Source organism: Dufourea novaeangliae, unplaced genomic scaffold (genome assembly GCF_001272555.1).
Source record: "Dufourea novaeangliae isolate 0120121106 unplaced genomic scaffold, ASM127255v1 scaffold69, whole genome shotgun sequence".
Taxonomy (NCBI): Eukaryota; Metazoa; Arthropoda; class Insecta; order Hymenoptera; family Halictidae; genus Dufourea; species Dufourea novaeangliae.
Window position 1 is genome coordinate 17341 of NW_015373949.1, and position 25434 is coordinate 42774.

The 25434-nt window shown below is 38.7% G+C and overlaps 2 protein-coding genes across 2 annotated transcripts in view; one reads left to right on the top strand and one right to left on the bottom strand.

The window, feature by feature from the left end:
- The first annotated feature begins 3428 nt into the window (after positions 1–3428).
- Positions 3429–4589, top strand: LOC107186119 (transmembrane protein 70, mitochondrial). The gene is made up of 3 exons (XM_015573928.1): positions 3429–3722; positions 3941–4297; positions 4374–4589. Exons 1-3 carry the CDS (start codon positions 3609–3611, stop codon positions 4587–4589), a joined length of 687 nt encoding a protein of 228 aa, XP_015429414.1. The 5' UTR covers positions 3429–3608.
- Positions 4590–6283: 1694 nt separating this feature from the next.
- The window catches only part of LOC107186120 (ankyrin repeat domain-containing protein 12), a 56177-nt gene continuing 37026 nt past the window's right edge, over positions 6284–25434 (bottom strand). The window contains exons 3-6 of the mRNA XM_015573929.1: positions 8371–8877; positions 7233–8294; positions 6695–7150; positions 6284–6463 (exon numbers count right to left, since the gene is read on the bottom strand). Coding sequence (XP_015429415.1) covers positions 6284–6463; positions 6695–7150; positions 7233–8294; positions 8371–8877 — 2205 coding nt within the window. The remainder of the gene's footprint in view (positions 6464–6694; positions 7151–7232; positions 8295–8370; positions 8878–25434) is intronic.

Here is a 25434-nt window from a genome sequence, read left to right on the forward strand (position 1 = left end):
AAAAAACTAAGTTCCCTCGTCGGTTGTCTTCGTTCTTCAGCTTAGAACGATCAGCTTAGAAATTATCTTAATATTGTAATTAATACGAATTAATGCTATTAATACAAAATAACTTAAACTAAACGCAACGTAGTCGCTAATACTCAAACGAAAGAGATAGACGGAATGGAAAAAGTTCCATCGATCATTTCGTTTACGCACCTAATATTCTATATACCAAGCAGTTATTAAGTCTACGATGAACCACGTTAAACTACAGTATGAACAAGTATCGCGATGCAAGTGTTGTCGCCAGAACCTGGTTTAAGAAAATAGGAAAGACGGGCGACACCTCGCTAACCCGGATCCATCTTTTACTGCCATGGAGCTTTGGGCTGGTCACCTGCGTACCAGACCCGAACCAAAGGAGTACACAAGCATGGTAGTGCAAGCGAGATTCTCTGTTTACGGAGCAGCCTCCCGACTACTCCGTACCCTTGCACGCACGAGTCTTTCTCCAAATCCTACTTACCAGGCAAAGACTAAACACGTCCGATATCTGGCTTCTCAATAGAAACCAGAGGGATCGGCAAACAGTCTTAGTGTACAGACCCACTGCCCGTACCATAAGGACAGACCCACTGCCCGTACCCCAAGTCCGTGTAGAGAATCAACGAGCAAAATGAATTAATAATAACTTGGTATGCACAATGGATGGTCATAATTTAAGTCTATTAATAGATAGACTAAAATTAATAATAAACGATGCGATGATGAATATGAATATAACAATGAATATCGAATTATGATTTAAGTTCAACTTACAGTAACTTAACGCAGTGGTAGACGCACGCTTTGAAGATGTAGACGTTGATCGATGTCTTCTTTCGATGGAATAACTGATTGGAAAAATATTTTTCATTGTACAATACACATAAAATACATAATATGCATAGTAAATAAATCACAGTAAATGAATCACAGTACATAAGAAAATAAATATCAAAGTCAATGGTTCTCGAACATCTGTAACATACAAAGGATTAGTAACAAGAGGAGGGACACAATAATATGCACAGTAAATAAATTGATGGTTGTCGAATGCCTGCAACAAACAATGGGTTAGTAACAAGAGAAAGGACGAGTATGAGACGCACGCCCACCCTCCGCGACGGCTCACGAGAAAGTGAGAAAGCTAACACCGTTATGTGTTGGGCGTACGCAGGTTTGTTCGTGTTGAATTGTTTTTGCCGACTTGAACGACCTTCCTCCTTGAACGACCCAAACACCAGATGGTACGGCCTGGTACGACGTACACGGCTAGGTCAATAAACTGTGTGACGTAACGTCACTAGCGCGTTGGACCGACCGAGAGCACCGATACCGCGGCGCGCTCTACCGTACTCTCTCGCTTGCACACCTCCCCCCATAGACCACCGAAATTCTTCGGCACGCGTCAACACCGAAGGAGAGCACCGATACCGCGGCTCGCTCTATCGCTCTCGCTCGCAAGCCGTAACATCACCCGATTCCCGGAATCCCGCGGTTACGAGATGGCTCATTACGGTAAGGCATTCCCGCAAGGGAAATTGTAAGCCGCCGGCCAAAAGGTAGATTTAATAAATTATTTGCGAAACTACATCTATTCTGAATTTATCTGTTACGAATATACAAATGTAAAGCAAGATATAAAAACGAATAAAACAAGAACATGTAAAAAGTAACATTATAAAATGTCCATTAACGATGCATTTAAAATAAATTGTCTTGTAGTTAAGTGATAAAATATATACTTTTCCGTTTCATGTTTTGATGACTGTTATATTTATCCCTTAACCTTAAACTGAAGCATCGGATATTTTTATTCTCATGAAATCATATAGATACACGTAATATGAATGGAATATATAACACTTCATTTGTGCTAATAATACTCAGAATTCATGCTTTATCGGTAACGTCGGGTATTGACACTAAAATGGTAATAGGGCTACGTAGCCCTATGAACGTGGGACAGAAAAAAGCATTGGATGATAGGTCTATTCTATACCTAGTCGGTGGTAATATGTCGTTTTTGAGTCCATTTTATACGTGTCATTTTTATTAATTATTTTAACCTTTAAACAATTAAAGTAGAAAAACTTTTTAAAAATAAGTAAAAACAATACATATCTCCTTTTTGTATGTAATGTTAGAAATGTAATATTGTAAGTGTCATATTAAACACGAAATATAACCTCAAATTAACTTTTATAATACAGCTATATAAATTATTTGTGATTGCCAAAAAATAGGTGGTAGAAAAGAACATAATCAATATGAACCCAAAGATTCAGTAGGGGAAAGAATGAAAAAGGCGAAAATGCAACGTTTTGCAGTGTGCAACTGTGTTATTGGAAATACAGCTGTGAAGAGATTAGAACCGCATAAATGAGTTTGCAATAAAAAAAATGAAAATTTTTCAATCAAGTAAATAAATATGTTTATGATAAGATTAATAACAATACAACTGATATAAGTATGGTAAGTTGCAGTACTGTGTGTATAGATGAGACTAAAAACGTTTATGAAAAGAATATTAATATCAATAAATGTAAAGCTATGAGTAGTAATGAAACTATGTAATTATGTTACAACTTCACTCAGAACCTCTCTAGTTTCTCTTATTGTACTGAAGTTCAATGAGTCCAAGAAAGGTTTTTGGCCACGTGGAAAATATAACATTGGCCACAGGCACAACAGTTTTACTAATGACCGTGAATTTTTCCACCACTTAATTAGCAATAACTCCATCTTGTGGTTCATCTTACCTTGTAAAATTAACGAGCTCATCATATTGTGCGTCCAAAATTGTTGCCAATGCCTTCTTTGTAAGAGGCTAATATTAATCATTTGGTGCATTAATAAATGCTTTAAAATGTTCTAAATCAATTATGCAAAAAGGGATATTACATAAAAAAAATGAATTTTCAAGTAACTGATCAATTTTACTTCGTCCTAAATAAAAATAAACTTTTTATTAACATAATTTCAATCTAAACAAATTATATTTACTATTCTGTACCAATTTTGTGGAACCTTTTAACAATCATTCTTCATACATGTAAAGCGAATTTAATTTAATTGTTTTTAATCAGAATTATAATTGTTAATAAATTGACATTTCTTTACAACCTATACGAAAAACGTTTCATAGGCTAGAAACACGTTATAAATATTTTCATTCCAGATATACCACATTTACGACACATTTACGATATTTAAAACACGTGTCACGTATAAAATAAAAAACGCGTATTTACCCACCTCTGGGTGGTCGGTTCAGTCAGGTGCAGTTAGGTGGGAACCGTGGAAATTATATACACCCACGAGCAAACTCGGCTTCCGCTAGGGGAAAAGTGGTGTAGAAGAAAAGTCTCATCACTTTGGAAGTTTATTTCAAGTACTGAAATAAATGTTAATTTGGTACAAATTTCAATAATTCCCGATAGCAAGTGGTAAGAAGTTCTCTTCCCACGCCACATTTTCCCCTAGTGGAAGCCAAGTTTGCTCGTCAGTGTATATACAATTCAATTTAATGCTTTTGGGGGATTTAACAGTATAATTTGGGACATTCGTACATCGCTATAATGATTTCTATATTGCAAAGTCAGATTTTTATTAAAAAAGCAGTACGTTTACAAAAATTTCTACCCCAAAGATGTACTGTCGGAAGCTTTGCATACAATAATGGTGATATTGAGGTTAGATTATCTTATTTAAAACAATACATAAAGTCTATCAAATAAAAAGTTAGATGTAAATATTATAAATTTAAGAACATTTGTTACGTATATTTTTTTTAAGTAAACGTAGTTTTATATTTTGTTTTTAGAATATAATTATTTGTCATTTATCAAATGTATTACTGTTTTGTAGGAAAAATGAAAAGTTTGTAATATATATTACTTTATTGTCCTAGAGCTTCGCACGAACCTTACAAGTAAGATATGTGCACACAGAAGGCAATAATAAAAAAGAAAAAGAGTTAATATATACAGGGCTCTTATCGAAAAATATTTTTGGTCTTAAACTATTTACCCTAGGAACATCATGTGTAGCTTTAGTAACTCTACCATTTGTTTGGGATAATGCTATACAAGCAGACAAAGATGCAATCACACTGGGTTTAATCGGTTTTATGGGTGTTTATGCAATATGTACTCCATTGTTAATACATTTCCTAGTAGGAAGGAAATATGTAGCTAATATGTACTATGACTCTGCGGCAGATAAATATCTTGCTCAAACATATAGCATATTACTTAAAAAAAAAACGGTATTTGCAATACTTCCTTACTATATGTATTTTAATCTTATTTATGTATGGTCATCATATGCATAACTTGTTTCAGGTGGAATTCACAGAGAATGATGTACATGTGCCTGATTTTACTGGACCATTCTCAACATGCTTTGTAAAAGGAAAACCAATGTTCTTTACTGAGCCCGAGTTCACAGATAAAACACATTATCATAAACTCATGGGTCATTATAAACCAATCAATTTTCAATTAAACACTGATGTAGATAATATTAAAGAGTTACAACGTAGTCATAAACAACAATAAACAGAATTTTAAGTTTGAAGCAATTGCATTTATTACACAACTTTTTAATTTAAAATTTTAATACATTACTTAATGTCTAGTATAAGTCACTAGGTACAAAATATATACAATACATTATCATGTAGACATTGTGTATTGAAAAAACATGAAAAGAACTATTAAAACACAAAATGAATAAATGATTTACATTCTAGTCATTACATTTGTAAGGACTATTACCAATCTACATACGACATTTATAATTTTCTTTACTTTTCCTTTGAAATATATCATGTTGTGGTAAAAGGTTTATAGGTTTTACTCAAAGGTTAGCGTATAATCATATAAACTATACGTTTATAAATATATTTTTAATTACACTTATATAAATAATTATATAAATCAGGCTTGTCCACAGCAGGGATCCCTCAAGCCGAGTAGTTTCTTAGCACTTGCATGAGAGCGATAGTTTACTAGCGTTATTTGTCGCATGCTACGTGGTATAGTGAATTGAATATTGGCGTCGTGGTACTCATGACAAGAGGGGATTTGAATAGGAAAGCTACAAGTATTCCCGAGCTCTTGGTCAAGGCTAATATCAACAAACTAATGAATTTTATGAAATTAATAATTGTTTCTTGTTTAACTCTTTTTCAATCGTATCACTAATGAATGAAAAATCATTCGAGCAGCGCGACTGTATGGGCGCATACTGTGCTTATTTTACATGGTTGAAATTGAACTTGTCTTCAATCAACAAACTTGACCACTCAAGCAATTTTAAAACTGACATTTCCAAAATTATTGTAGAATTTAATAACTGATGCCTAATTAAAAAAAAATTATCTTACGACTATTTTTTTCTTTTTTCAGTTCCTTTGATAAACACAACAAACCTTTTATACCAACTTAATGCAATTAGAAAATAAGATATATTACGGATAATTGTGAGAAATTGACAAAAGTACAAATACAATTGGATAACCCAATTACAGAGTCCCATTGTTTCATAAATACAGCCTCTAGGCATAATAATAGTTTTAAGAACAATAACGTAATTTTTGTTACCATAAAGATGTAGTGAATACGTTATGAGGGAAATCACAGATTATAGTCATTAGCGTTAAAATAATTTCAAACACACACACGCGCGCGCACGTATTAACAGGCATACCATTAAAAAGAATACGATACATCGTACATATTTTTACAACTACATACAAGTGTTCTGTTGGAAGTAAACCGTTGTAATGGCTAATTCAAGTGTCAATGATTCTATTTTTGGTGAATGAGTATTGAACTTATAGAAGGCATTCTAAGAACCCATTAGGTAACATCAATGGCAATAATGCCGGATCATACTGGTACCGTAACCACTGCATCTTCCGCATTAGTTTTCTAACCAAGCTATGCATTAAAATGCAACCATTGAAGTTCCAGTACAATTAATTAGAGACAAAAGTGTCAACTGGTGATGCTTGCAACAATGTGCTGTTAGGAGAAACGGGTGAAAATGATAGTGCTACAAGTTATAAGGTTTCGACTGCTTCTTTACAAATTAACCAATACTCTGTGTATGTGCGAAAACATACGAATTATCTAAATGTCAAACAGTGAACACTTTTGTTTTTTGTTGGAGATAGTGGAGATTGAAAATGAGCCAAGATCATATGAGCAAAATAAATATGCCAAGTTAACTGATCGATCACTGTTCACTAAGCTGGAAGCAAATCAAAGTCATCCGAAACATGTACCATTGGAACATGCATGTCTTCTATCTGAGGTGTTGCTTTAAATTCGCATAATCCAACTTCTTTTAGTTTCCATTCCCAATCCATTCTTTGCACAGCGTGTAGCGATTCAGCTTCATTGTGATGTCTAAGCAACATTGCTTCCTAAAATAATATTTTATTGTAATTTATTATTGTTTTGTTGAAGTTTTAGTAGTGGCATTTAGTAATGTTCTACGCTTGTTTAAACTGATATGCAAGAAAAAAAATGCTTATCAATCGTTTTTAACGTTAAGATTTCTTAATTTGACTTGAATAATCATAGACAATGTGTAAAATGACAAATGTCTACGCGGTAATTCAGGTCATGAATAACTTAATCACTATTATTTTTACCTTGATTTTTTCCCATTTATCATCCACATCTTGTAACCAACTTAGAAAGAGTCTGCCATTATATCTACTCCTTGCATTCCTGTCCTTCTCTTCTTGTTCTGGAGTAATAACATTATAAACCTCCTCATCTTTTAATATAGTACAAACAGAAAAAGGTAAAGATTGATTAGCAAGAGCTCTAGCAGCTCTGCCATGTACTCTAAGAATTTCCTGCTCCACTGATAATACTAATTTCTCTTTTTCGACAACATGCTGCATTCGAAGACGGTATCTCTCTTTCTCTTGTTCAATGTATAAATCCTTCATAGCACCTTGTAGTCCCACCGGAGGATTAACATTCGGTTCTTTGCTTGCATTTCCGGCTAATACATACGTACAACGATTCATTAAATAGTCCTTGAAGCCCTGAGGTGGTTTTGGTTGAACCGGAAAGAGTCCTTTTCTTCTTCGTTCAATCTAATAGGATTAAAATTATTATTTCTCCTTAATACTTTGCACAGACTGCATCACAATTATTTTAGTAATGTTGTATACTGACCTGTTTCCTAATATTGAGAAACAATTGGAAACAATTGGTAATAGGTTGATCGTGTGGATGTACTTCTGGACCCGTATTCGTTGTTTCAGATGCTTCATTAGAGGCAGCTGTAGCAGCTTGTTGTGCTTCTTTATTGGGTTTCATTTTTCTTTTTCTGGGATGCAGTTCAACCGGTGGCGCTGGGGTACCCACATTCGACGTTGTTGACGAGGTAGTTGTAGAAGTGTTTTCTGAACTCTCTGCCCCGCTATCTTTTTGACTTTTCCCACTGACTTCAGTACTTTTTTCTGACTTTTCCATCACAACATTTGCCTTTGAACTAGCACTATTATTCGAAGCTTCTGCTGAACTGTTCTTATTAGATTCGGAACCAGCCACTTCAGGTGCTGGTGAATGATGCCGTTGTTGCGGTGATGAATTGTTTGAACGATCTGTTGAAGTAGTCGCTGGTAATGGAGATGAGTTCGAATAACTTCCGGCACTCGTCGAGGTAGAAGTTTCTTTCAATGCTGATGAGCCATTACTGCCATTGCTGGATCGATGCGAACTTCTAAGCACTCTCTGATGATGTGTTGATCTTTCCTCCCCGTGTAAAGCACCACTAAAATCTTTTTTGTCTTCGTTTTTAACATTAGTTCCAGTTTCTGTTGGACTCGTTGTACCGCTTGCAGATTGGCTTTGATCTTTATCCATTGAATCATTACTATTAGAACTTGCGACTACATAAGGTAACTGATGACTTCTATTGGATGTACTTTTCCCATTTCTGTTTCCCTGCTCTTGCTCAGATGTGCTACTTTGTGGAATAACTATTTTCAAAGGTGGTACTTTGGGTGCTGAATTGGAATCTGAACCTTTGGACCTATCGTCTTCACCGTCAGATTCGGGAGGTGCCGGTGTAGTTGTTTTGACACTTGTCGCCGAACAAGATGGATTTGAAGGCTTTGGACTACTTACCATTGAGGCAGTACTTGGACTTTTTCTATCGGCGCTAATAGAAGTTGTGTTTTGATTACTCTTACCAGACGTTGCCCCAGAACCCTGTTTACCAGACTTTGTACACTGTAACGACAAATAGACCTATTAAAAACTATTTCTATAATTTCATATTCTGCTGACTGTAATATATGATAGTTACCTTTTCCCCTATATTAGCAGTATTCCTGCCGGTACCCTGTCTTCCGGTTGCTGTACTTTTTAAACTTTCTTTTACAGGCTCCGAATCTTTCCGTTTTTTCCTACGATTTTCCTCGTCTTGTTCCTCGGTATTATCACTTTCAAAAGCACGTTTGGATGAAGGCGACGCCGAAACTGTAGAGGTATCATCTGTAGTAGCTGACGTCGTTGTTGTTTCGCCAGAGGATGTCGTCGAGCCACCAGCAGTGGACGCACTACTGCTACTGCCTTGGTTTCCCTGACTACCAGCAGACTTGTTGCCATCTTTATCTTTCTCAGGATTAGGATTTGGCGATGAGCTTGCACCTCTGACCGGTGTTGGTTCCTTCGAGCTTTTGAACTCGTAAACGTCACCACTGTCAGTGGCTGTTGACGGTGGGTTCCCAGACGTGCTTGAGCCTGAGACAGCATTTACAGTCCCCGACGAGACGTTTGACGTCTTCGTTGAAGTTTCCATTTGACTCTGATTCTGTAAATATCGTTTTAGTTTTAAAGGCTGAAAAAATCGGACGAATTAAAATATTTATGGACTGTTTTTCCACAGAAGTGTACAGAAAAAGAAAATATCAAAGAGTTCTGTTTGCTCTCTGAATGAACTTATTACTCGTGTTGTTTATATTTATTCCCGTGAAATCATACTGTATTTGAAATATTGAAATTTATTTAGAAAAAAAAAGGGCGAGAGAAGATAAAAATCACAAAATCTATGTGATTAATTTAGAATCTACACTCAAGGAACCAATTAGCAATGGAAGTCACACGCTATACACTCGAACGTCGTTTGGACCATATATCGGTCAGAGGCGCTGCATTTGGCACGTCATAAATTTTGGGCCGAGCCTTTGGCAAGTGGCCTCTTTGTACATTTTGCCGGCCAACGACAATCACAGAAAACGTTAATGAATAAAACTGAAATATGACGAAGAACAAGAGGAAATACTTTATTTGGACGTTATTTCTAAAAAATATTTAGTTGAACATTTACTGCGTTAAAACTCTTTTTTTTTTAGGCATTACAAACGAGTAGAAAGTAATGACATCGCGGGACGATAGACAAAAATATTTCGTTTTTCAATAAACTGTAAATGTATTAAACTTTTCTATAAACGTCATATTATTGTAAACGGAACTCAAAGTAATTATTACTATAAATAATTTAGAGTATTGTACTACTTTACACTACTCTAATGTATAATATTAATACTAGAAATACTATACTATTACTATTTTAAAAATGGCTAATAACCTATTCTTATAATTTATTAAAAACAATAATGGAAGAATGCAATATGAAGAATTATCGCTTCTATACGTTAGAAACGATCCAAATTATATTGTGTTTGCTCTTATTTTAATTAGAAAGATCTCGCCGATATTTTCATAAAATTCTCGTTAACACGTTAACTGCCACAGTGAAAAATGCCGTACGTAGCCATATGCCTTTTACATATTTCGTTTTTCAAATCAGAAATCATTAAAAATATATGCGTTCAATTAAGACAGGATGTTGGCCTTGTTTTAAATTATACTGCGATATTTATTTTACGCAAAACTTTTGTAAAGTATTTAAATAATTTAGGCTCTTTGCGATGTACGTGTCACCCATATTTCGGTGACGCGCGGTCAAAGTGTTAATAAAGAATCAAAAATAAAAAGTTTTCATCTTTATAATAGTGTTGTTTCGCCAATACGCAAGTTTTTAATCTTGTTTTGTCTTCTAAACTTTCAGTATACATAACCAGCCGGATTGGTTCCAAGGGCTACTAGCACACGACCGCCCGCCCTCTCAGTACAGTAATGTCCTGATAAGTGTGAGTCGATTTGTTCACGACAAGTGTGAAGTCGTCATCCCCACCACTGGAGAAGGAGGCCGTGGAATCGGTCAAGCGTATAATTTTTTGCCCGGTGCGCCGCGGCGGCTTCCCTTTCACGAGCCGATGGATAATCGAGGGGAACAAATGCAACGATGAAACTTTTTGTGTTTGGTTCTTTGTTAATGAAATATTCGTGAGATTTTTCTGATTAAAATGATACCAAACACGATATAATTTGGACCATATTTACTTATGATTAATCAGAAGCGATAATGAACGAATATGCATGGTTAACACTTTCTACATGAGTAAATATGATCCAAATTATGTCGTATTTGGTATCACTTTAATCAGAAAAATCTCATCAGTGTACTAGTAAAAGTTTCGTCAACAACAAATCAAAAATAAAGAAGTTTCATCGTTACATTAGCGTTGTATCACCGACACCCGGGAATGTAATCTTTTCTTGATCTTCGCTCATTCAACCGTCGCGTCGACCCGTCGAAAAAAGTCTCTTTCTTCTCACCGACGGGTACGACAGACAGACTTGACGGACGGACAGAGCGGGGAAATGTATACGTATATGTACGACGCTTCGTCGAAGCGATTGAGTGTCAGCGAACGCTTAGAAAGCTGTCGACGTTAGAATGGTAGCTGGATCACCTCCAGTCACACGTATTTTTATTATTGGCCGAAACGGTAGACACTGTGATGACCAATCATATCTATAACTCATCCCTGTGACTCACTTTCTGTTTTTCACAATTTTCTCTTCCATTAGTCACATGAACTTCAAACCTTTGCGCTGCGCCCTTAGTCACTAACCCCTACCCTTAGGTAAGATTTTAGATCGTAAGATAGATAAGAATGTAAGCTAGCATTTAGGAACAGTCTCTGTACAACCGGCAATCCTCTACGTTGCATTAAATATCTTATTCACAAGTTGTGTCTTGGCATATAATCCCTCACCTAAACGGTATATCTGTGCGACGGTGTAAAGTCAGTAATCGCGAGTATCGGAAAGTGCTACGTCTACGGATTCAACGCTTTCGCAGTTCTTACGCGTGGACCGTCACAACACACAATCGGACTGTGTGACGAAGAAAACGAACGAGACACATCGAGACCAAGTAAGATAACGCGAACCGCAGCGATTACAATGTAACCATTAGCCGGTGGGAGCGTCGTAGGCGGGCTCACATAGTCGAATCGAGTGTAAAGAGATGCTTTCTCTTTCTGTTTTCTACTCGCTTGTCCTTTTCTATGTTGGAACACTACAAAGGCAAGCTGCCGAGGCTCCAGCTTCGAGCAAAAAACAGATTGACGAGGTGCTGACAACTGTCCGTGCTCACCGTGAGTGTGACCCCGCGGAACCGAGGCATTCACACTTATCAGGACATTACTGCAGTGGGGATGACGCAAAAGCTTTTAACGGACCAACTTGGACTAGCGTATAAATTCTAAGAAGAATATCACTGTACACAAAAACCATCAGTACGCAATTCTTTGTCTGTATTGACAAATAAGAATATACTTTTGTTAAATACAATGCACAATGCCACAAAGATTCATAAACTTTCAGTCAAGGAATTGTTACGTATTATAATTTTACTAAAAGTGTAGTTGGATACTGTATCACATTAGTATACTTTACGCAAGAGAAAATACATTTTAGTTTGAATAAAACGAAGTTATGACAAGCATCGATTATTTTTTACTGAATTCGACTAAGATTCGATAGAATTATCAAAGTAGTGTTTATTTTAACAGTCCACAAGAACCAAAACAAAAGGTTAAAGTAGAAATACTGCTTAAATAGTGACAAATCGAAATTATAATATATAATTTAATCTGCTGTTCACGAGCCAAATGATTGTGAATAACATGTATTGTAACATTCTTTGTTAAATGATGTTCCACGGGAATTTGAACAAACCTTACTTTTTATATTAATTATTTAAGGGAAGCATCTCGTGTAAGCGGTCAAAAAAATCGACTTTCTTTGCTTAACCCTTTCGCCTACAATATCGTGTGAGAACCGTGGTACGTCTATCGGGCCAAGCATGAGAATTTCAAGATAATTCATCTTCTTGTTCAATGATGAATCGTTCGTTATTACTTATGTAACATCCTAGAAAAAATTAAACCAGTTGTACCTTACACATGTATTTACATATTAGAAAACGTGTGCGATTTGCACAATTTCGAGCGCACGTCCGAAGCGTCAAAAAGCGTCAATCGACGCGTAATCGCCAAGACGTTGATTGTGGCGCGCCCCGTTGGAACTTAAATCGTAGGCGAAAGGGTTAAGCCAACTCTAATGCATGTAGAGAATGTGTCCCTAAAATTACAGATCGATATTCGCACTGTAATTGTAGTTATAGTCGAGTTTTTGACCGTGCGTCGAGCTGGGAGCGCTCGAAAGGTAACCAAACGATCACCTCACCCGTTCGTTCGTAACATAATGAGCAATAGGAGCACCTACGTAGTGGAATATTCCAGACCTTTTCGGCGGTAGTAGATGGGTACACGGCTTAGAAATTTGGAAAAACAAGAAAAACTGGGTGGAACAGGCAAATTAATTGATGTTTTACCATAAGAAAACTAACAACTTATTACGACTTAGCGATTCAGAGAAATGTGAATTCAGTTGATGATACGAAGAAGGAAATAATTGCAACATATAAACATTTATGCTCAACAAATGAAAAGCCGATGCACGAAAATTGCCTGCCGGGTGCAGAGAGCTGGTGTAAGTGACGCGTAGCTGAAACTATACGAGTTGTTTTTGACCACCCTGCCCCACTCCATCAAGATGTTCAAACACATTTATTACCTATCTATAAAGATTTTTCTAAAGATGAACATCTGCAGCGATGTTTAGGCGGGCATTCGCAAAATGTTAACGAGAGTTTCAACTCGACTATTTGGCGTTTGGCTCCAAAGTATTTATATTGCGGAATACAAACTTTGGAAATAGCAGCATATATTACTGCTGGAATTTTCAACGAAGGATATTTTGCTATCCTGAATATCATGAATGTACTGGAAATAAGGATAGGCTTACAGTGTAAGCAGTACGCGGACCCCTTACGACGCCACGCGGATAAAGCGCCAGGAGCGAAGAAGCGTCAGCAGCTCAAACTGCTCAAAGAGAAGCCAGGGCAAGCCAGCAGCCGTTTTAAGAGGGAACAGAAGGGATCCCATATGGCTCTGGAATCGCTGATTAGAACAAAACAGCTGTACGAAAAAGTATTACTTTTTATAACAGAAAACTTTAAACGCGTTTTTCATGAAACCACTTTTTTCAAAACGGTGTACAATATAACTAAAAAACTGTTTGTCCGATCGGGTTCTTCTGGTGCATATAAAGAATTACAATTAAAATTAAATCATTTTTATTGCACAATGAAACTGAAATTTCTTGTGGTAAAATTTCAAGTTTCTCTAAATGCCGCCGCCATTTCTTTAATTCACTTCGTTTTATTGCTCAGTGAGGTTCATTCGGTGCGTATTTGTACAAAATTTTTGACAATTTCAGATGACGCTCGTATCTCCATATACATATGTACCTATACAGGGTGAGTCTCGTAAAGTGACGACTTCAAATAATTCGTAAGTTATTTGTTGTACAAAAAAATTATTCCAACAAATGTTGCATGGTTTCTAGGGGGACATACAGTGCTGTGATCTGTTTTTTGTCACTTTGCTTTTTTATCGAGATATGAGGGTCACTTTCAGTTTTTTAAATGGAATGCCCAGCATTTTGTCCCCAATTCGGATAAAGTACCAAATTCTGCGTAAAAAAAGTATTATACCAAAGATGGCTTAAAATTAATAATTACTGGGATATTCTCAAATTAATAATATTCTATGTACAGTGATTCCTCGATGAATGCGATACGAGCAATGACCTTATTCCCATCACTTGGGGGCCGTCTCTCTGGAATAAAACAAAGCAGAGTAAACAGACGGTAAGCAGCGGCTCGGCTTTAGGTAAAGAACAAATTTATGAGGGGCTGAAAACCTTTTCACCTTGCCATGAATGCACCGAAGCGGACCCGAGTACGTCGCACTCATTGAGACATTAATGCATTAGGAAATATCAAGTCATGTTTGTAAACACGTTGTTTGTTACATGTTTGTAACATCGTCAATATGAGATGTAGCTGAGTTAGTAGCTGTTTATAATCTCTGTAAACGTAAAAGTAAGATGTTTAGTAACAGAGAAAAGTGCAATATGGTAATTGTTTATCTGCGTATGATGAGAATGCTACGAGACCTAAGATATTACGCCAAACTAAGTCTCCTGGTCGAAATCAGCCATCACATTCTACCATTTTATGGCTTAGTAAAAGGCTCCAAGAACATGACAGTTTTATCGTCGTCAGAAACGTAATTGTCGTAAAACTGTAACCTTACCAACTCATGCTCATAATCCACATATCAGTACACGGCAGATTTTGCGTGGTTCGGTCATGATTCAAAGCAGTGTTGTGCGTATTCTTTTTTGAGAAACGCATACAATTCTGTGATTGGTTGTTGCACCAGATGTAAGATTCGAATGGTACATTTGTACAGACTGTTTTATGGTCTGACGTAGCCACGTTCACAAATTGCGGAGATTTTAATACAAAAAATATGCATTATTGAGCAACAGAGAATCCACATTGGATTCGTGAAATTGACCACCAACACCGGTGGAAAGTGAATGTTTGGAGCTGTTGAAACGTGCTTATAGCAAATTCGGGGCTATAGCAATCGGGTCATTTATGGCAGGGAATTTTTACCAGCGCATTCAGCCAAGGACCGACCCGCGGCCTTTTGTTTTCAAATTGCCGTTAGACGTCGACGATGAACATCACCTGGGGTTCTTGGACAGCTGCAAACCACGTGCAGGGCACTCATATTTTTATTAATTTTCGGTTTTTCCTGACCATCGATTCCCGGAACTCCAGGTCTACTTCGAGAAGGGGAACTTTAGCGCATCGTTCTCCCTTCCAACATTACAGACAAATTTTGCCACACCCACACCAACTCAGAACACCAATCATATACAAATACATCCACCAACACACGACACCAGTGTCGATTCATTTTATTCCAACTATTCCGATAATATTAATTTATTCTTCGGAAAGCGACGTTCGTAAAATCCTCCAACTTCAACATTTTTCGCGAACACTTCGCAACAGGTGCGGCAACGAAATTATTGGACGGTACTTCAACGGGTCAAACATACTCCACATTTTTGTGTCTAATACGTCAAATAATGTGGTATCAACAGAACGGTTGTCCAACACATTATGCTCGGCAATCGCGGCAAATATTAAATAGGATGTTTCGTAATCGTTAAATCGGACGTGGCAGTAACATTGCTTGGCCAGCTCGTTCGCGAGATTAAACGCCGCTCGATTATTTCCTTTGTGAACATGAAGTTTATCGCGAGCCACCAACGACAGCCGAAGATATGCGAGAACGTATTATTAGTGCATGTGTCGCAATAACTGCAGAACCACCAGAAAAAGTTCTTCGTTCACTCATAATCTGATTACGCAAACGCATTGATTTTAATGGACGACACTTGCACGGATGAGTGAAAGTTAGAGATGGCAAGCAGTCCGACGTTGCTGCATTGCCTTAAGAATAAGGACATTGTTTCTAGAGGATCTGGCCGCGGAGTGGGGAAGGCAGCGATGCTGTTTGGTAAGAGGTAGTGTTGTTAAAATGAGCCTCAAGTCTTGAGCTTTAACAGCTCGAGTCGCGGTTCAAACCCTAAAGGCTCGAACCCTCAAGGTTCGAAGCTTGAGTCGTGAAAGCTCGAGTCTTTAACGCTCGAGCCTTTAAGCTTGAAGGCTCGAGTCGTATAAATTGTATGTAGTGAAGTAATGTACAGACCTTGAGTTTTCGAAGCCTTAAAACTTAACCTAAAAGTTTTCAGTTTTTAACTCTAATATTACACGAATCTCAAGCTTTTAAAGATTCAAGGGGGAATAATCCAAAAACGTCCAGAAAAGCGTGGTTTTTATAAATTAGTTCTGCAACACCCAAACCTCATTAAACTATTATTAATAGGGTGATCAAATATATATTTTGGACAATACGTTAAATTTTCTTGTATTACAAAATACCTATGTATACTTGAGCAAGATATACAAGTCATAGGATGTTACGCGTCGAACAAAATAGTTTCTCAATTTGTTCACGGTTCATTGATCTGAGAGACAAAGTTGGGACAGTTTTTTCGTTATTCACGTGAATTTTGACTTAATATTTTAGTAAAATATTTTCGAAAAATTATACTTTGAAAGTATATATAAAAAACTTAATTTCTTCCAATCGTCACTGTGTTAATCCACATTAAGTCTGAAGCTTTAAGGTTCAACCCTCTAGAACCCTTAAGTGTTAAATAATGGAATTAACACTAAATCTATAATATTATACTTTATACAGTTTTTAAAAAATACAGCCATCACTGAAAACACATGAGAGATTGATACCAAGAAAGGGAAATGAAAAATGAAACAAAATAACCATTGAATAATAGACGGAACAAAACATTGCTAAAAATTTGTCTGTAATGTTCAAAATATAGTATTATCGACTGAAAACATACTCTTACGCCGTGGGAGTCATAGATGACCGGCAGCAAGATTAATGTACTACGCATGATAAGTTTGCACAATACATATAATCATATTGTGTAATATATTATTATATGATTCTAATGGGTAATCACTCTTTGGCGCTGAAGACAAAACCAGCAGAAACACGCTCGGCAGTGAACGTGTTAGCCTCGAGCTTCATATGATTTTAGCCTTAAAGACTCAGTCTTTAAGGCTAAGCTTTGTAGCTTCAAAGACTCGAGCTTTATACAACACTACCTCGCATGACAACAGCCGATGACTGCGACAAGGATAGACGCTTGTCGCACAAAGAGACGCGTCAGTTAGACAGAGACGGCGTGTTAATCATGCGAGGCAACCTACAGGTGGCCTGGGCGACGATCGTGAGCAACCGACGACACGCGAGCCAGTAATAGCCGAATTCGGCCGACGGTTACCGGGGACGCTACCTGATCGCGGGCCGCGTTTCGCGGACGAGCAGCTGGCGGGGCTGACGTCACAATCGACTCTATTAATCCTAAACAATAAGATATACACAAAGGTAAAAAAAAAACAAAGGGGGAAGGGGGAAAATAATGGGGGGCATACAAGAAGGCTGATAATAGTTTTATATTTCCAGGAAACAAAAGGAGGACAAAAAAACGATAAATAATGTTATAGCCATAGTAAAACAGGGAATAGACAGGGAGAAATCCAAAAATACAAATAACACTGAAGGAAGGAGGAGAACGGGAGAAAGCATACACAAATTCATAAGGACTAGGGGGATAGGGGAAAACGGTAATAAATATATATAATAATAAAGTGTTGGATTCGACATATATATAAAAAAAGGAGATGGATAAGTAAACAAATAACACATATCTCTACACACAAACCAAGTATGATTAGTCAATAACACCTATAATTACGGTATAAGATAGGGAAAAGAAAAAGGGAAAAGGGGGGCGAAAAATTGCAATCAAGAGAGAGGAAACAAAGATACATTTAATTTAACGCTTAAAGCGAAATAAAAAGTGGCAGGGGAAAGGTAGAGGAAGTAAGAGTTAGGAGGAAAGGGAGGGTTTTAAAATATTGGACAGATATAGGAATAACAAAGGAAGAAAGGAAACAGATTATCGGGAAAAGGGGAAGTGAATACATGGATATATGCATAGATACATAACAAAGAAATAAAAAGAACGGGAAAAAGAGGAAAAGTTCTATCACGTGGAAAAAAAAGGTGAGAGATGAAGCATGGTCAGGACAACAGGACGTATGAAAGGAAGAACGAACAAGGTAAGAACAAATGAGTAAAACAAAACATTAATAAGCGTCCCCCTTTTATTATTTTTTTTTCTTTTATTTTTCTTCCCTTCCCTTCCTTTTCTAGTCTTCTATCCTGTCCCTCTTCCTTTTATCTGAGGATTTCTCCTACCTTCATACTACCCTTGTCCCGTTTTACATGAAAAGGGTGCCCCCCCCCACCCAAAAATAATAATAATAATAATACATAAATAATAAAAACATAGAAAAAGAAAAAGAAAAAGAAAAAGAAAATATAAAACAAACAAACACATAATAAATAGGGGGATTAGACAACGTGGATTGGACCTCGAAAAGGGGGATACGATGGGATATAGATTCGGAGTGGTTCGAAAAAGACTAGTGAGTGCTTTGAAACCGAATCAGGTAGTCCATCTGTGAAGAGGCAGGGTGGAGAGTTAGGAGGATCTGTGACTCCGCATATATTCGGCCCCGAAGACTTCCTCTCAGTCCCCCCTAACTCTATCTAACGATCGTTGGATCGGAAGTTTCCCCGAGGATAGGGCAGGATATCCTAGGATCAACATTTGTCGAATTAGTAGGGATAAACACGGATCTGGCCTCGCAAGAGGAGGTGCGATGGGATACGGGTTGTGATGACTTTTCGTGTGTGATGAGTTAGGTTGTGTGACGGTTTGACTCCCAGTGTCCCGACAAACGGTCATGTGTTTGCCAGGGACTCGGGACACGTAGTTCATTCGTGAAGTGGTAGAGTGCAGGAGGAGATAGATGGGGAACCCTGTCGAATCCAGCCACAGAAATACCCCTCCCTCAGTTTCCCCCGAACCCCTGGAGATGATCAAATATTGGGATGTGACTCTTTGTGGGAGGTAGGGTGGCGAACCACAGGATTCATGGAGGACGCGGAATGGGAGGGTTCGAAGAAATGGCCAAGTGAGGTGGACTATGGTCTGTTTTTCGAAAGATGATGCCTGGGAGGTAGGCCCGAGTTTTCGCGGTGTTGCCGCGATCGCGAGACACCTACGGTACTTCTGTCTCTCTCACTCCTCGCGTCTTGTCCAATGACGTGCGACCGTCGACGTGAGTCCTCGCCTACGGTCGTCTGTCTCTTTCACTCTTCGCGTCTTGGCCAACGACGTCCGACCGTCCACGTGAGTCCTCGCCTACGGTCGTCTGTCTCTATCAAACGTATTACAAACCTCTCGAGAAGGATCTACCTACAATCTCAAGGAGTGGGGACTGCGTTCGGCACGTGGCCGTGAATCATCCATTGTCTGGAAATGGCGGAGAATGTTGACAAGACGCAGAACGTTTTCACACGTCAAAAGTTAAAATACATGAATAAGAAAAAGTTTATTTCTTTTAAAAGAATGTATTGTACCCAAATATTGAGCAACATATTAAAAGGAGATTAAATTAACATGTAGGTTATTAAACGCTACACGTGGAAATCGCAGGGTAAAGAAGGAAGTTGGTTTACCGAGCGTCTGAGCGAGAGGCTCGCGTGCCGAAGTGCCGGAGGATGGAAAGAGACACAAAGTGGCATTGAGACCGTGCAACGTCGCACAAAATACGCAGCTCGCGTTGGATCTCCGCCAGGCCACGCGCCGAGGCAGGCCAACCTCCCAGGCATCATCTTTCGAAAAACAGACCATAGTTGTGTCTAGGTTCCTGGTATTGTCACTGGCATAGAGAGGGGGTACACCGAACGCACCTATACTAGCGAGCGCGCAGTGGCGGGCATCGACAAACAGCTGGACATCGAAGACAGCGGATAAGGACGCGAGGTCACACACCAAACTGAAAGGATCAGATACGTACTCCATTCACATAGGAAGATAAGTAAATAAAATGATAGGATCGTTCATCAGGGCCTGAGGGACGGGGGCCATTACAGGTTGGTACTCTTCGGAGGCCTGACAGTGCCACTGAGTAGATCACGCGAAGAAGCTTTGATGCGATACCGATCAGCAAAGCGTATACTGGTACACCGAGTCTCGGAAGGATGAAGAATATCGCTTTGCGGGACAATGGTCCAACGAGCTCTGTACAAAACGTATTTCAGAAGGCAATCCACAAGAATGCGGCACTGAACGTAAAGCATAGCACTGCTGAAACAAGGCCTCGCCCTAACGGGTACGTGTCGGTACACACCGAAACCCCAGTGACCCTGGACCACATTAGCGACGGGTCATGGAGGCGCCTGGCAGACGCTACAACGCTCCGTGGTACATCAACCCTAGAGAGGGGTGCATTTTATAAGACCCAGAACGCGGTGGTAGTTCCTGATGTAACTAATATTCACTCCTAGTGGGGAAATTCGGCAAAGTCCGGTGAGCTATCATTTGCGTCCTGTTCCTTGCTGTTTCTGTGGGTGGGCCAAGGGAGGGGGAAGATTCGCGAAAGCGATCTACTCTTTTTCTCGTCTTTCACTGTCTTCAAATCATTACCCAGCTGTAGCAACATTAAATTCAATTGGCGAGGAATTCATTTATGGTTGATCGCGGCTTTCGGGGGAGGTGATCGGTGAACCTGGCCACGTCTCTCCTTGAGGCCGGCTAAAACGGCCTCTCCATGTATCACTATCGGAACACCGATGCTCCATCCTTATCCTTGAAACGAGGGGGGGGGGGGGAGAAGGAATAGATTGAAAGGGGTACCAGAGGAAGGGGGTTCGTGATATATTCGGGACATAGGCAGGTAACAATACGGGGTGGAAAATAGGCGATACAGCCTTCTCTCGATGATGACGTTAGATACGATGAAAACCACCCATAAGTACAGATTCGGTCGGTGGGTGAAGCAAAGAGTGAGCTGGTACAGTAATCTCGCGTTGAACGCAACACGAAAACGACTCGATGAATCCTACATCGTCATCTCCACCACTAGGGAAGGAAGCCGTGCAACTTGTCAAGCGCTTAGTTTTTTGCTCGGCGCACTGCGGCAGCTTCCCTTTCACGAGCTGACGACTGAACGAGGGAAGATCAAGGAAAGATTACATGCCCGGGCATCGGGTGACACGAACTAATGTAACGATGAAACTTTTTTATTTTTGGTTCTTTGATAATGAAACTTTTATGAGCATATTGGTGAGATTATTCCGATTTAAACGATACCAAACACAGTATAATTTAAAACATATTTACTTATGTAGAAGGTGTTAAAAATTCATATTCTTTCATTATTGCTTCTGATATAGTACAAACATAAAAAAATGTTGAAGCTTTTGTTTATTGTGTACAAAGGTGTCAGAAAGATTTAAAATGGTATAATATTGAAAATTAAAGATAAAAAGTGGCAGGGGAAAGGTAAAAATAGGGAAAAAGGTTAAAAAACTCACAAAAGGATTCGAACGGACCACCGTTGTCTTTACTCTATCAAGTAATAATTTATTCCATGTCATACTCGGGCAGAGCATCTAGTTATCGAACTGTTTATTCCGAGTGAGACTCGGAGTTTTAAGAAACGAACTGTGCGTCGTGTTTCCCCGTGTGCTATAGCGCTATAGCCAGCGTGTGCATTAACCGAGTCGTCGCTGGCAGTGAAGCCAGAATACGAGATACGAAGGACAGCGAATGGAAAAGAAAGAGAGGTCTGCGTGTCGGTGAGACCAATTCTTTTGCATTCGCTGTACTTCGTATTCCGTGTTCTGGCTCACCGCGATTTGTTATAAAAAATTCCCGAAACAAAAGAAATAAAATAAAAAGGTGATTTTTAATGAATATTCAGTACACGAATCGCTTAGGTTATTGTTGTGTTACGTATGAAGAATTTCCTGTCATACCTCTCGCTCTAATTGTCTGAGCTCGCACCCAGCAAAGGAAAACGCCCTTACGTTTTCCTTATCTCTTGAGTAAGCGAGGGAGAAAAACACGTTCCTACGGCGTGATAACCAAAAAACTAGGAAGCGTGACGCAACCTCAACCGTCAAAGATTTCCTTATATGGAAATTTCATAGCATCCCCACCAATTTTTAGGCCTATATAAACCCGTTGATTTCAACCCTCAGGGGATCAGAACTCTACCGTCGCCTTTAGAGTCATGTCGCGTGACATTCTTGTGAGTTGGTCATTACGAGCGTGAGATCGGGCTAAAGTTCCCTTTCGAATCCAGTTGATCTTGCAGTCAACCGTGAACACTGTTTTGTTTTCCGGCTAGAATTATTACTTGGCATTATTCCGTAAAATCCGTTAACACCGAGCACATATTCATTTTGGTAATAGTTATCATTTTCTTATTACTTACTACTACGCGACAACACTAGACAACACAACATTTGTAAGTGAAGACTGATTAATTATACTACAGAAATCTGTAGTATTATCGATATACTAGCTTCCTCTAGTTTAGAATAATATCAGGCCTGTAGCGGCCAACAGCACGTACAAAGAAAGAACATTTGGCGTGCAAATGGTTGGCGAGTTTTATGATACCCGCACCAGCAGAGCTATTTTTGAGAAAGCCGTGTTCTTTCCGCTTTCATTTGCAGTTTTATACGATGCATATTTTTGCCTTTAGAAACTTTCGTCAAGGGCCTCAATAGCTAAGCGGGTGTCATAAACCTCGAGTTTCCGAAGGGTTGCGAAGCGGGGCCAGATGACCGGCGATCGGCCACGTCACGCGCCTTGGGGACTTGGAGGAAATTCCGCTGCGTTGCCAAACCTCCACCATGAGTCACACTCCCGCCAAGTCACACCCCTGTTCCGAAAGCAGCGCGCTAAGGGCGCAAGGAATAGGTGGCGTGATCGGGAATGTAGGAAGCGCCTGGTTGGTTAATGCCTGCGCGCTACATTAACCAATTAGGAAAACTTTCGGGTTTTGAGAACTTCCCGAAAAGAAGAAGCGTCGGGAGACATCACTTGTATCTGAGACTTGTATCGCAGACAACGTCAAGAGCAGTACGAACTAGTCGTGACCGCGCAAACGATAAATAAATAAATAACCGAACTACTGTGTAGTTTATTGAACACAACATAATATCCTTCAGGCCGACCGTTCCCACACTAATACAACTTAACCGCTCGAGTTGTATTAATTATAAATTCAAAGGCTACGAGGCACCAACTAACATTTCCTAACGGCTCCCTGATTTAGCATCAGGTTCGTCCGTGTATTACATTTATCCAAGAATATTTCCAACTTAGTGGTTCTCCGATTTCGCATCGGATTCGTCCACGAAATTTGACCAATCCTGCGGCTCCCTGATTTCGCATCAGGTTCGTCCGCATCCTATCAGCTCCCTGATTTCGCATCAGGTTCGTCTGTACAGATTTTCCATCCCGCTCGCAGAATCATAAATCTGTCACCCGAGCTCGTTCGAGTAACTGGAACGAGCTTCGTGATTTTCCCCTACTACTCGAACACGTTCGAACAGCTCGGTTACCCATCACTACTCGGCACATGTCTACCTTGCGAGCTCGTTTCCGGTCTCCTCTTTCGAAAAACGAACCATAAAAGCACTATTCTAAGGAGCTTGAGAATCTTGTGGTACCTAAGTAGTGAATATAATATTTGAACATTTATCTGAAAACTGTGCTCAATAACAGTTGTTAAATAGTAGTATAATTCTTCAACAAAAAGCAGGTTTCTTCAGCTATTTTTACTTTACATATTGTCAAGTGTCATGACTATGTTATTCAATATTATTATACAGGGTGGCCCACATAACTCTTAACAGCTCAATATCTCGAAAACTATGCCATCGATTTTAAAGTTCTTGGCGAAGTGGCCCCCCTTCCCCTGTAAGGAGGGGGGGGGGCGGGGTACCTTTATAATTTTAAATGGAATCCCCTATAAAACGTTACATATTTAGATTCTACAGGAAAAGACAAGTAAATATTGTCTGAAACATTTTTTTGTCAGATATTTCTATGATTAGATATAACAAGTTTGAAGTTTCGACTTGTAGGTACTTACTTGAAGCGCTCGGAAATTGCGTTATTATATTAAGCGCTTGAGTCCTTTGCTTATTCGTGAAAAAATAAAATGTTCTTTAAATTAAATGTTCTAAATGTCCACCACGGACTTGTAAACATTTATTTACTCGAAACATCAAAGTTGTTCCAACATTTCGGGAGTCACTGAAGCGCAAGCGTCACGTATTCTTTGTTTCATATTCTCTTTTGTCGTCGGCGGTTCAAACATAACTTTGTCCTTTACATATCCCCATAAGAAAAAATCTAATGGTGTTAGATCGGGGGATCGAGGAGACTATTGCTGAGGTCCCTCACAACCTATCCATTTGTTTCAAAATTTTTCATTCATAAATGGTCTGGTGATGATTGCAAAATGTGAAGGAGCGCCGTCTTGAAACCACATTTCTCTTCTAATGTGTAGTCTCGCATCTTCCAAAAAATAAGGTCTAATCACAAAATCTCCTATTATACTACACCAAACATTTAAAGACCATCGATGTTGAAAGGGAACAGATCGCATCCAATGTGGGTTTTCAACGGCCCAATAATGCAGATTATGTTTATTTACTTGTCCTGAATTCATAAACGTAGCCTCATCGGAAAAAAGTATTTTGCACAAAAAGTCATTTTCCATAACATCCTGCAGCCACTCGCAAAATGTTACGCGGTGATCGTAGTCTGCCATCGAAAGCTCTTGTGTTAAAATCAAGTGATATGGATGAGATTTTTGTTGTTTCAAAATTCGTTGAATTGAAGAACGACTGATATGTGATGTTTGTGCAAGTTTACGTTGACTAATTTGAGGATTTAATGTAATTGCAGCAAGAATATTGACAGTATTATTTTCATTAGTGACAGGTTTAGGTTTATTGCGAGATTTTTTACACAATCCACCGTGTTCACGAAGCCGCTTTTCTAAATTATTAAACGTTACATGAGATTTTTCGAACCCATAACGTTCAAAAAACATCACTGCTGCACGCCGATAATTTTTTTGGCATTCACCTAAAACTAATAACATATTCACTTCTGTATCAACAATAGCCATAATCGCAATGTTACTGCTTGAATAACAGCTCTAAACTGAGAATGTTTTCATGGATAAATATTATTGTTTTTGTTTCTTCACGAATAAGCAAAGGACTCAAGCGCGTATAATTCAACAACGCAATTTCCGAGCGCTTCAAGTAAGTACCTACAAGTCGAAACTTCAAACTGTTATATCTCATCATGGAAATATCGGACAAAAAAATGTTTCAGACAAATTTTACTTGTTTTTTCCTGTAGAATCTAAATATGTAACGTTTCATAGGGGGTTCCATTTAAAATTATAAAGGTACCCCCCCCTCCTTAAAGGGGAAGGGGGTGCCACTACACGTTTATGTAGTTAGAGAGGCCCTTCAGA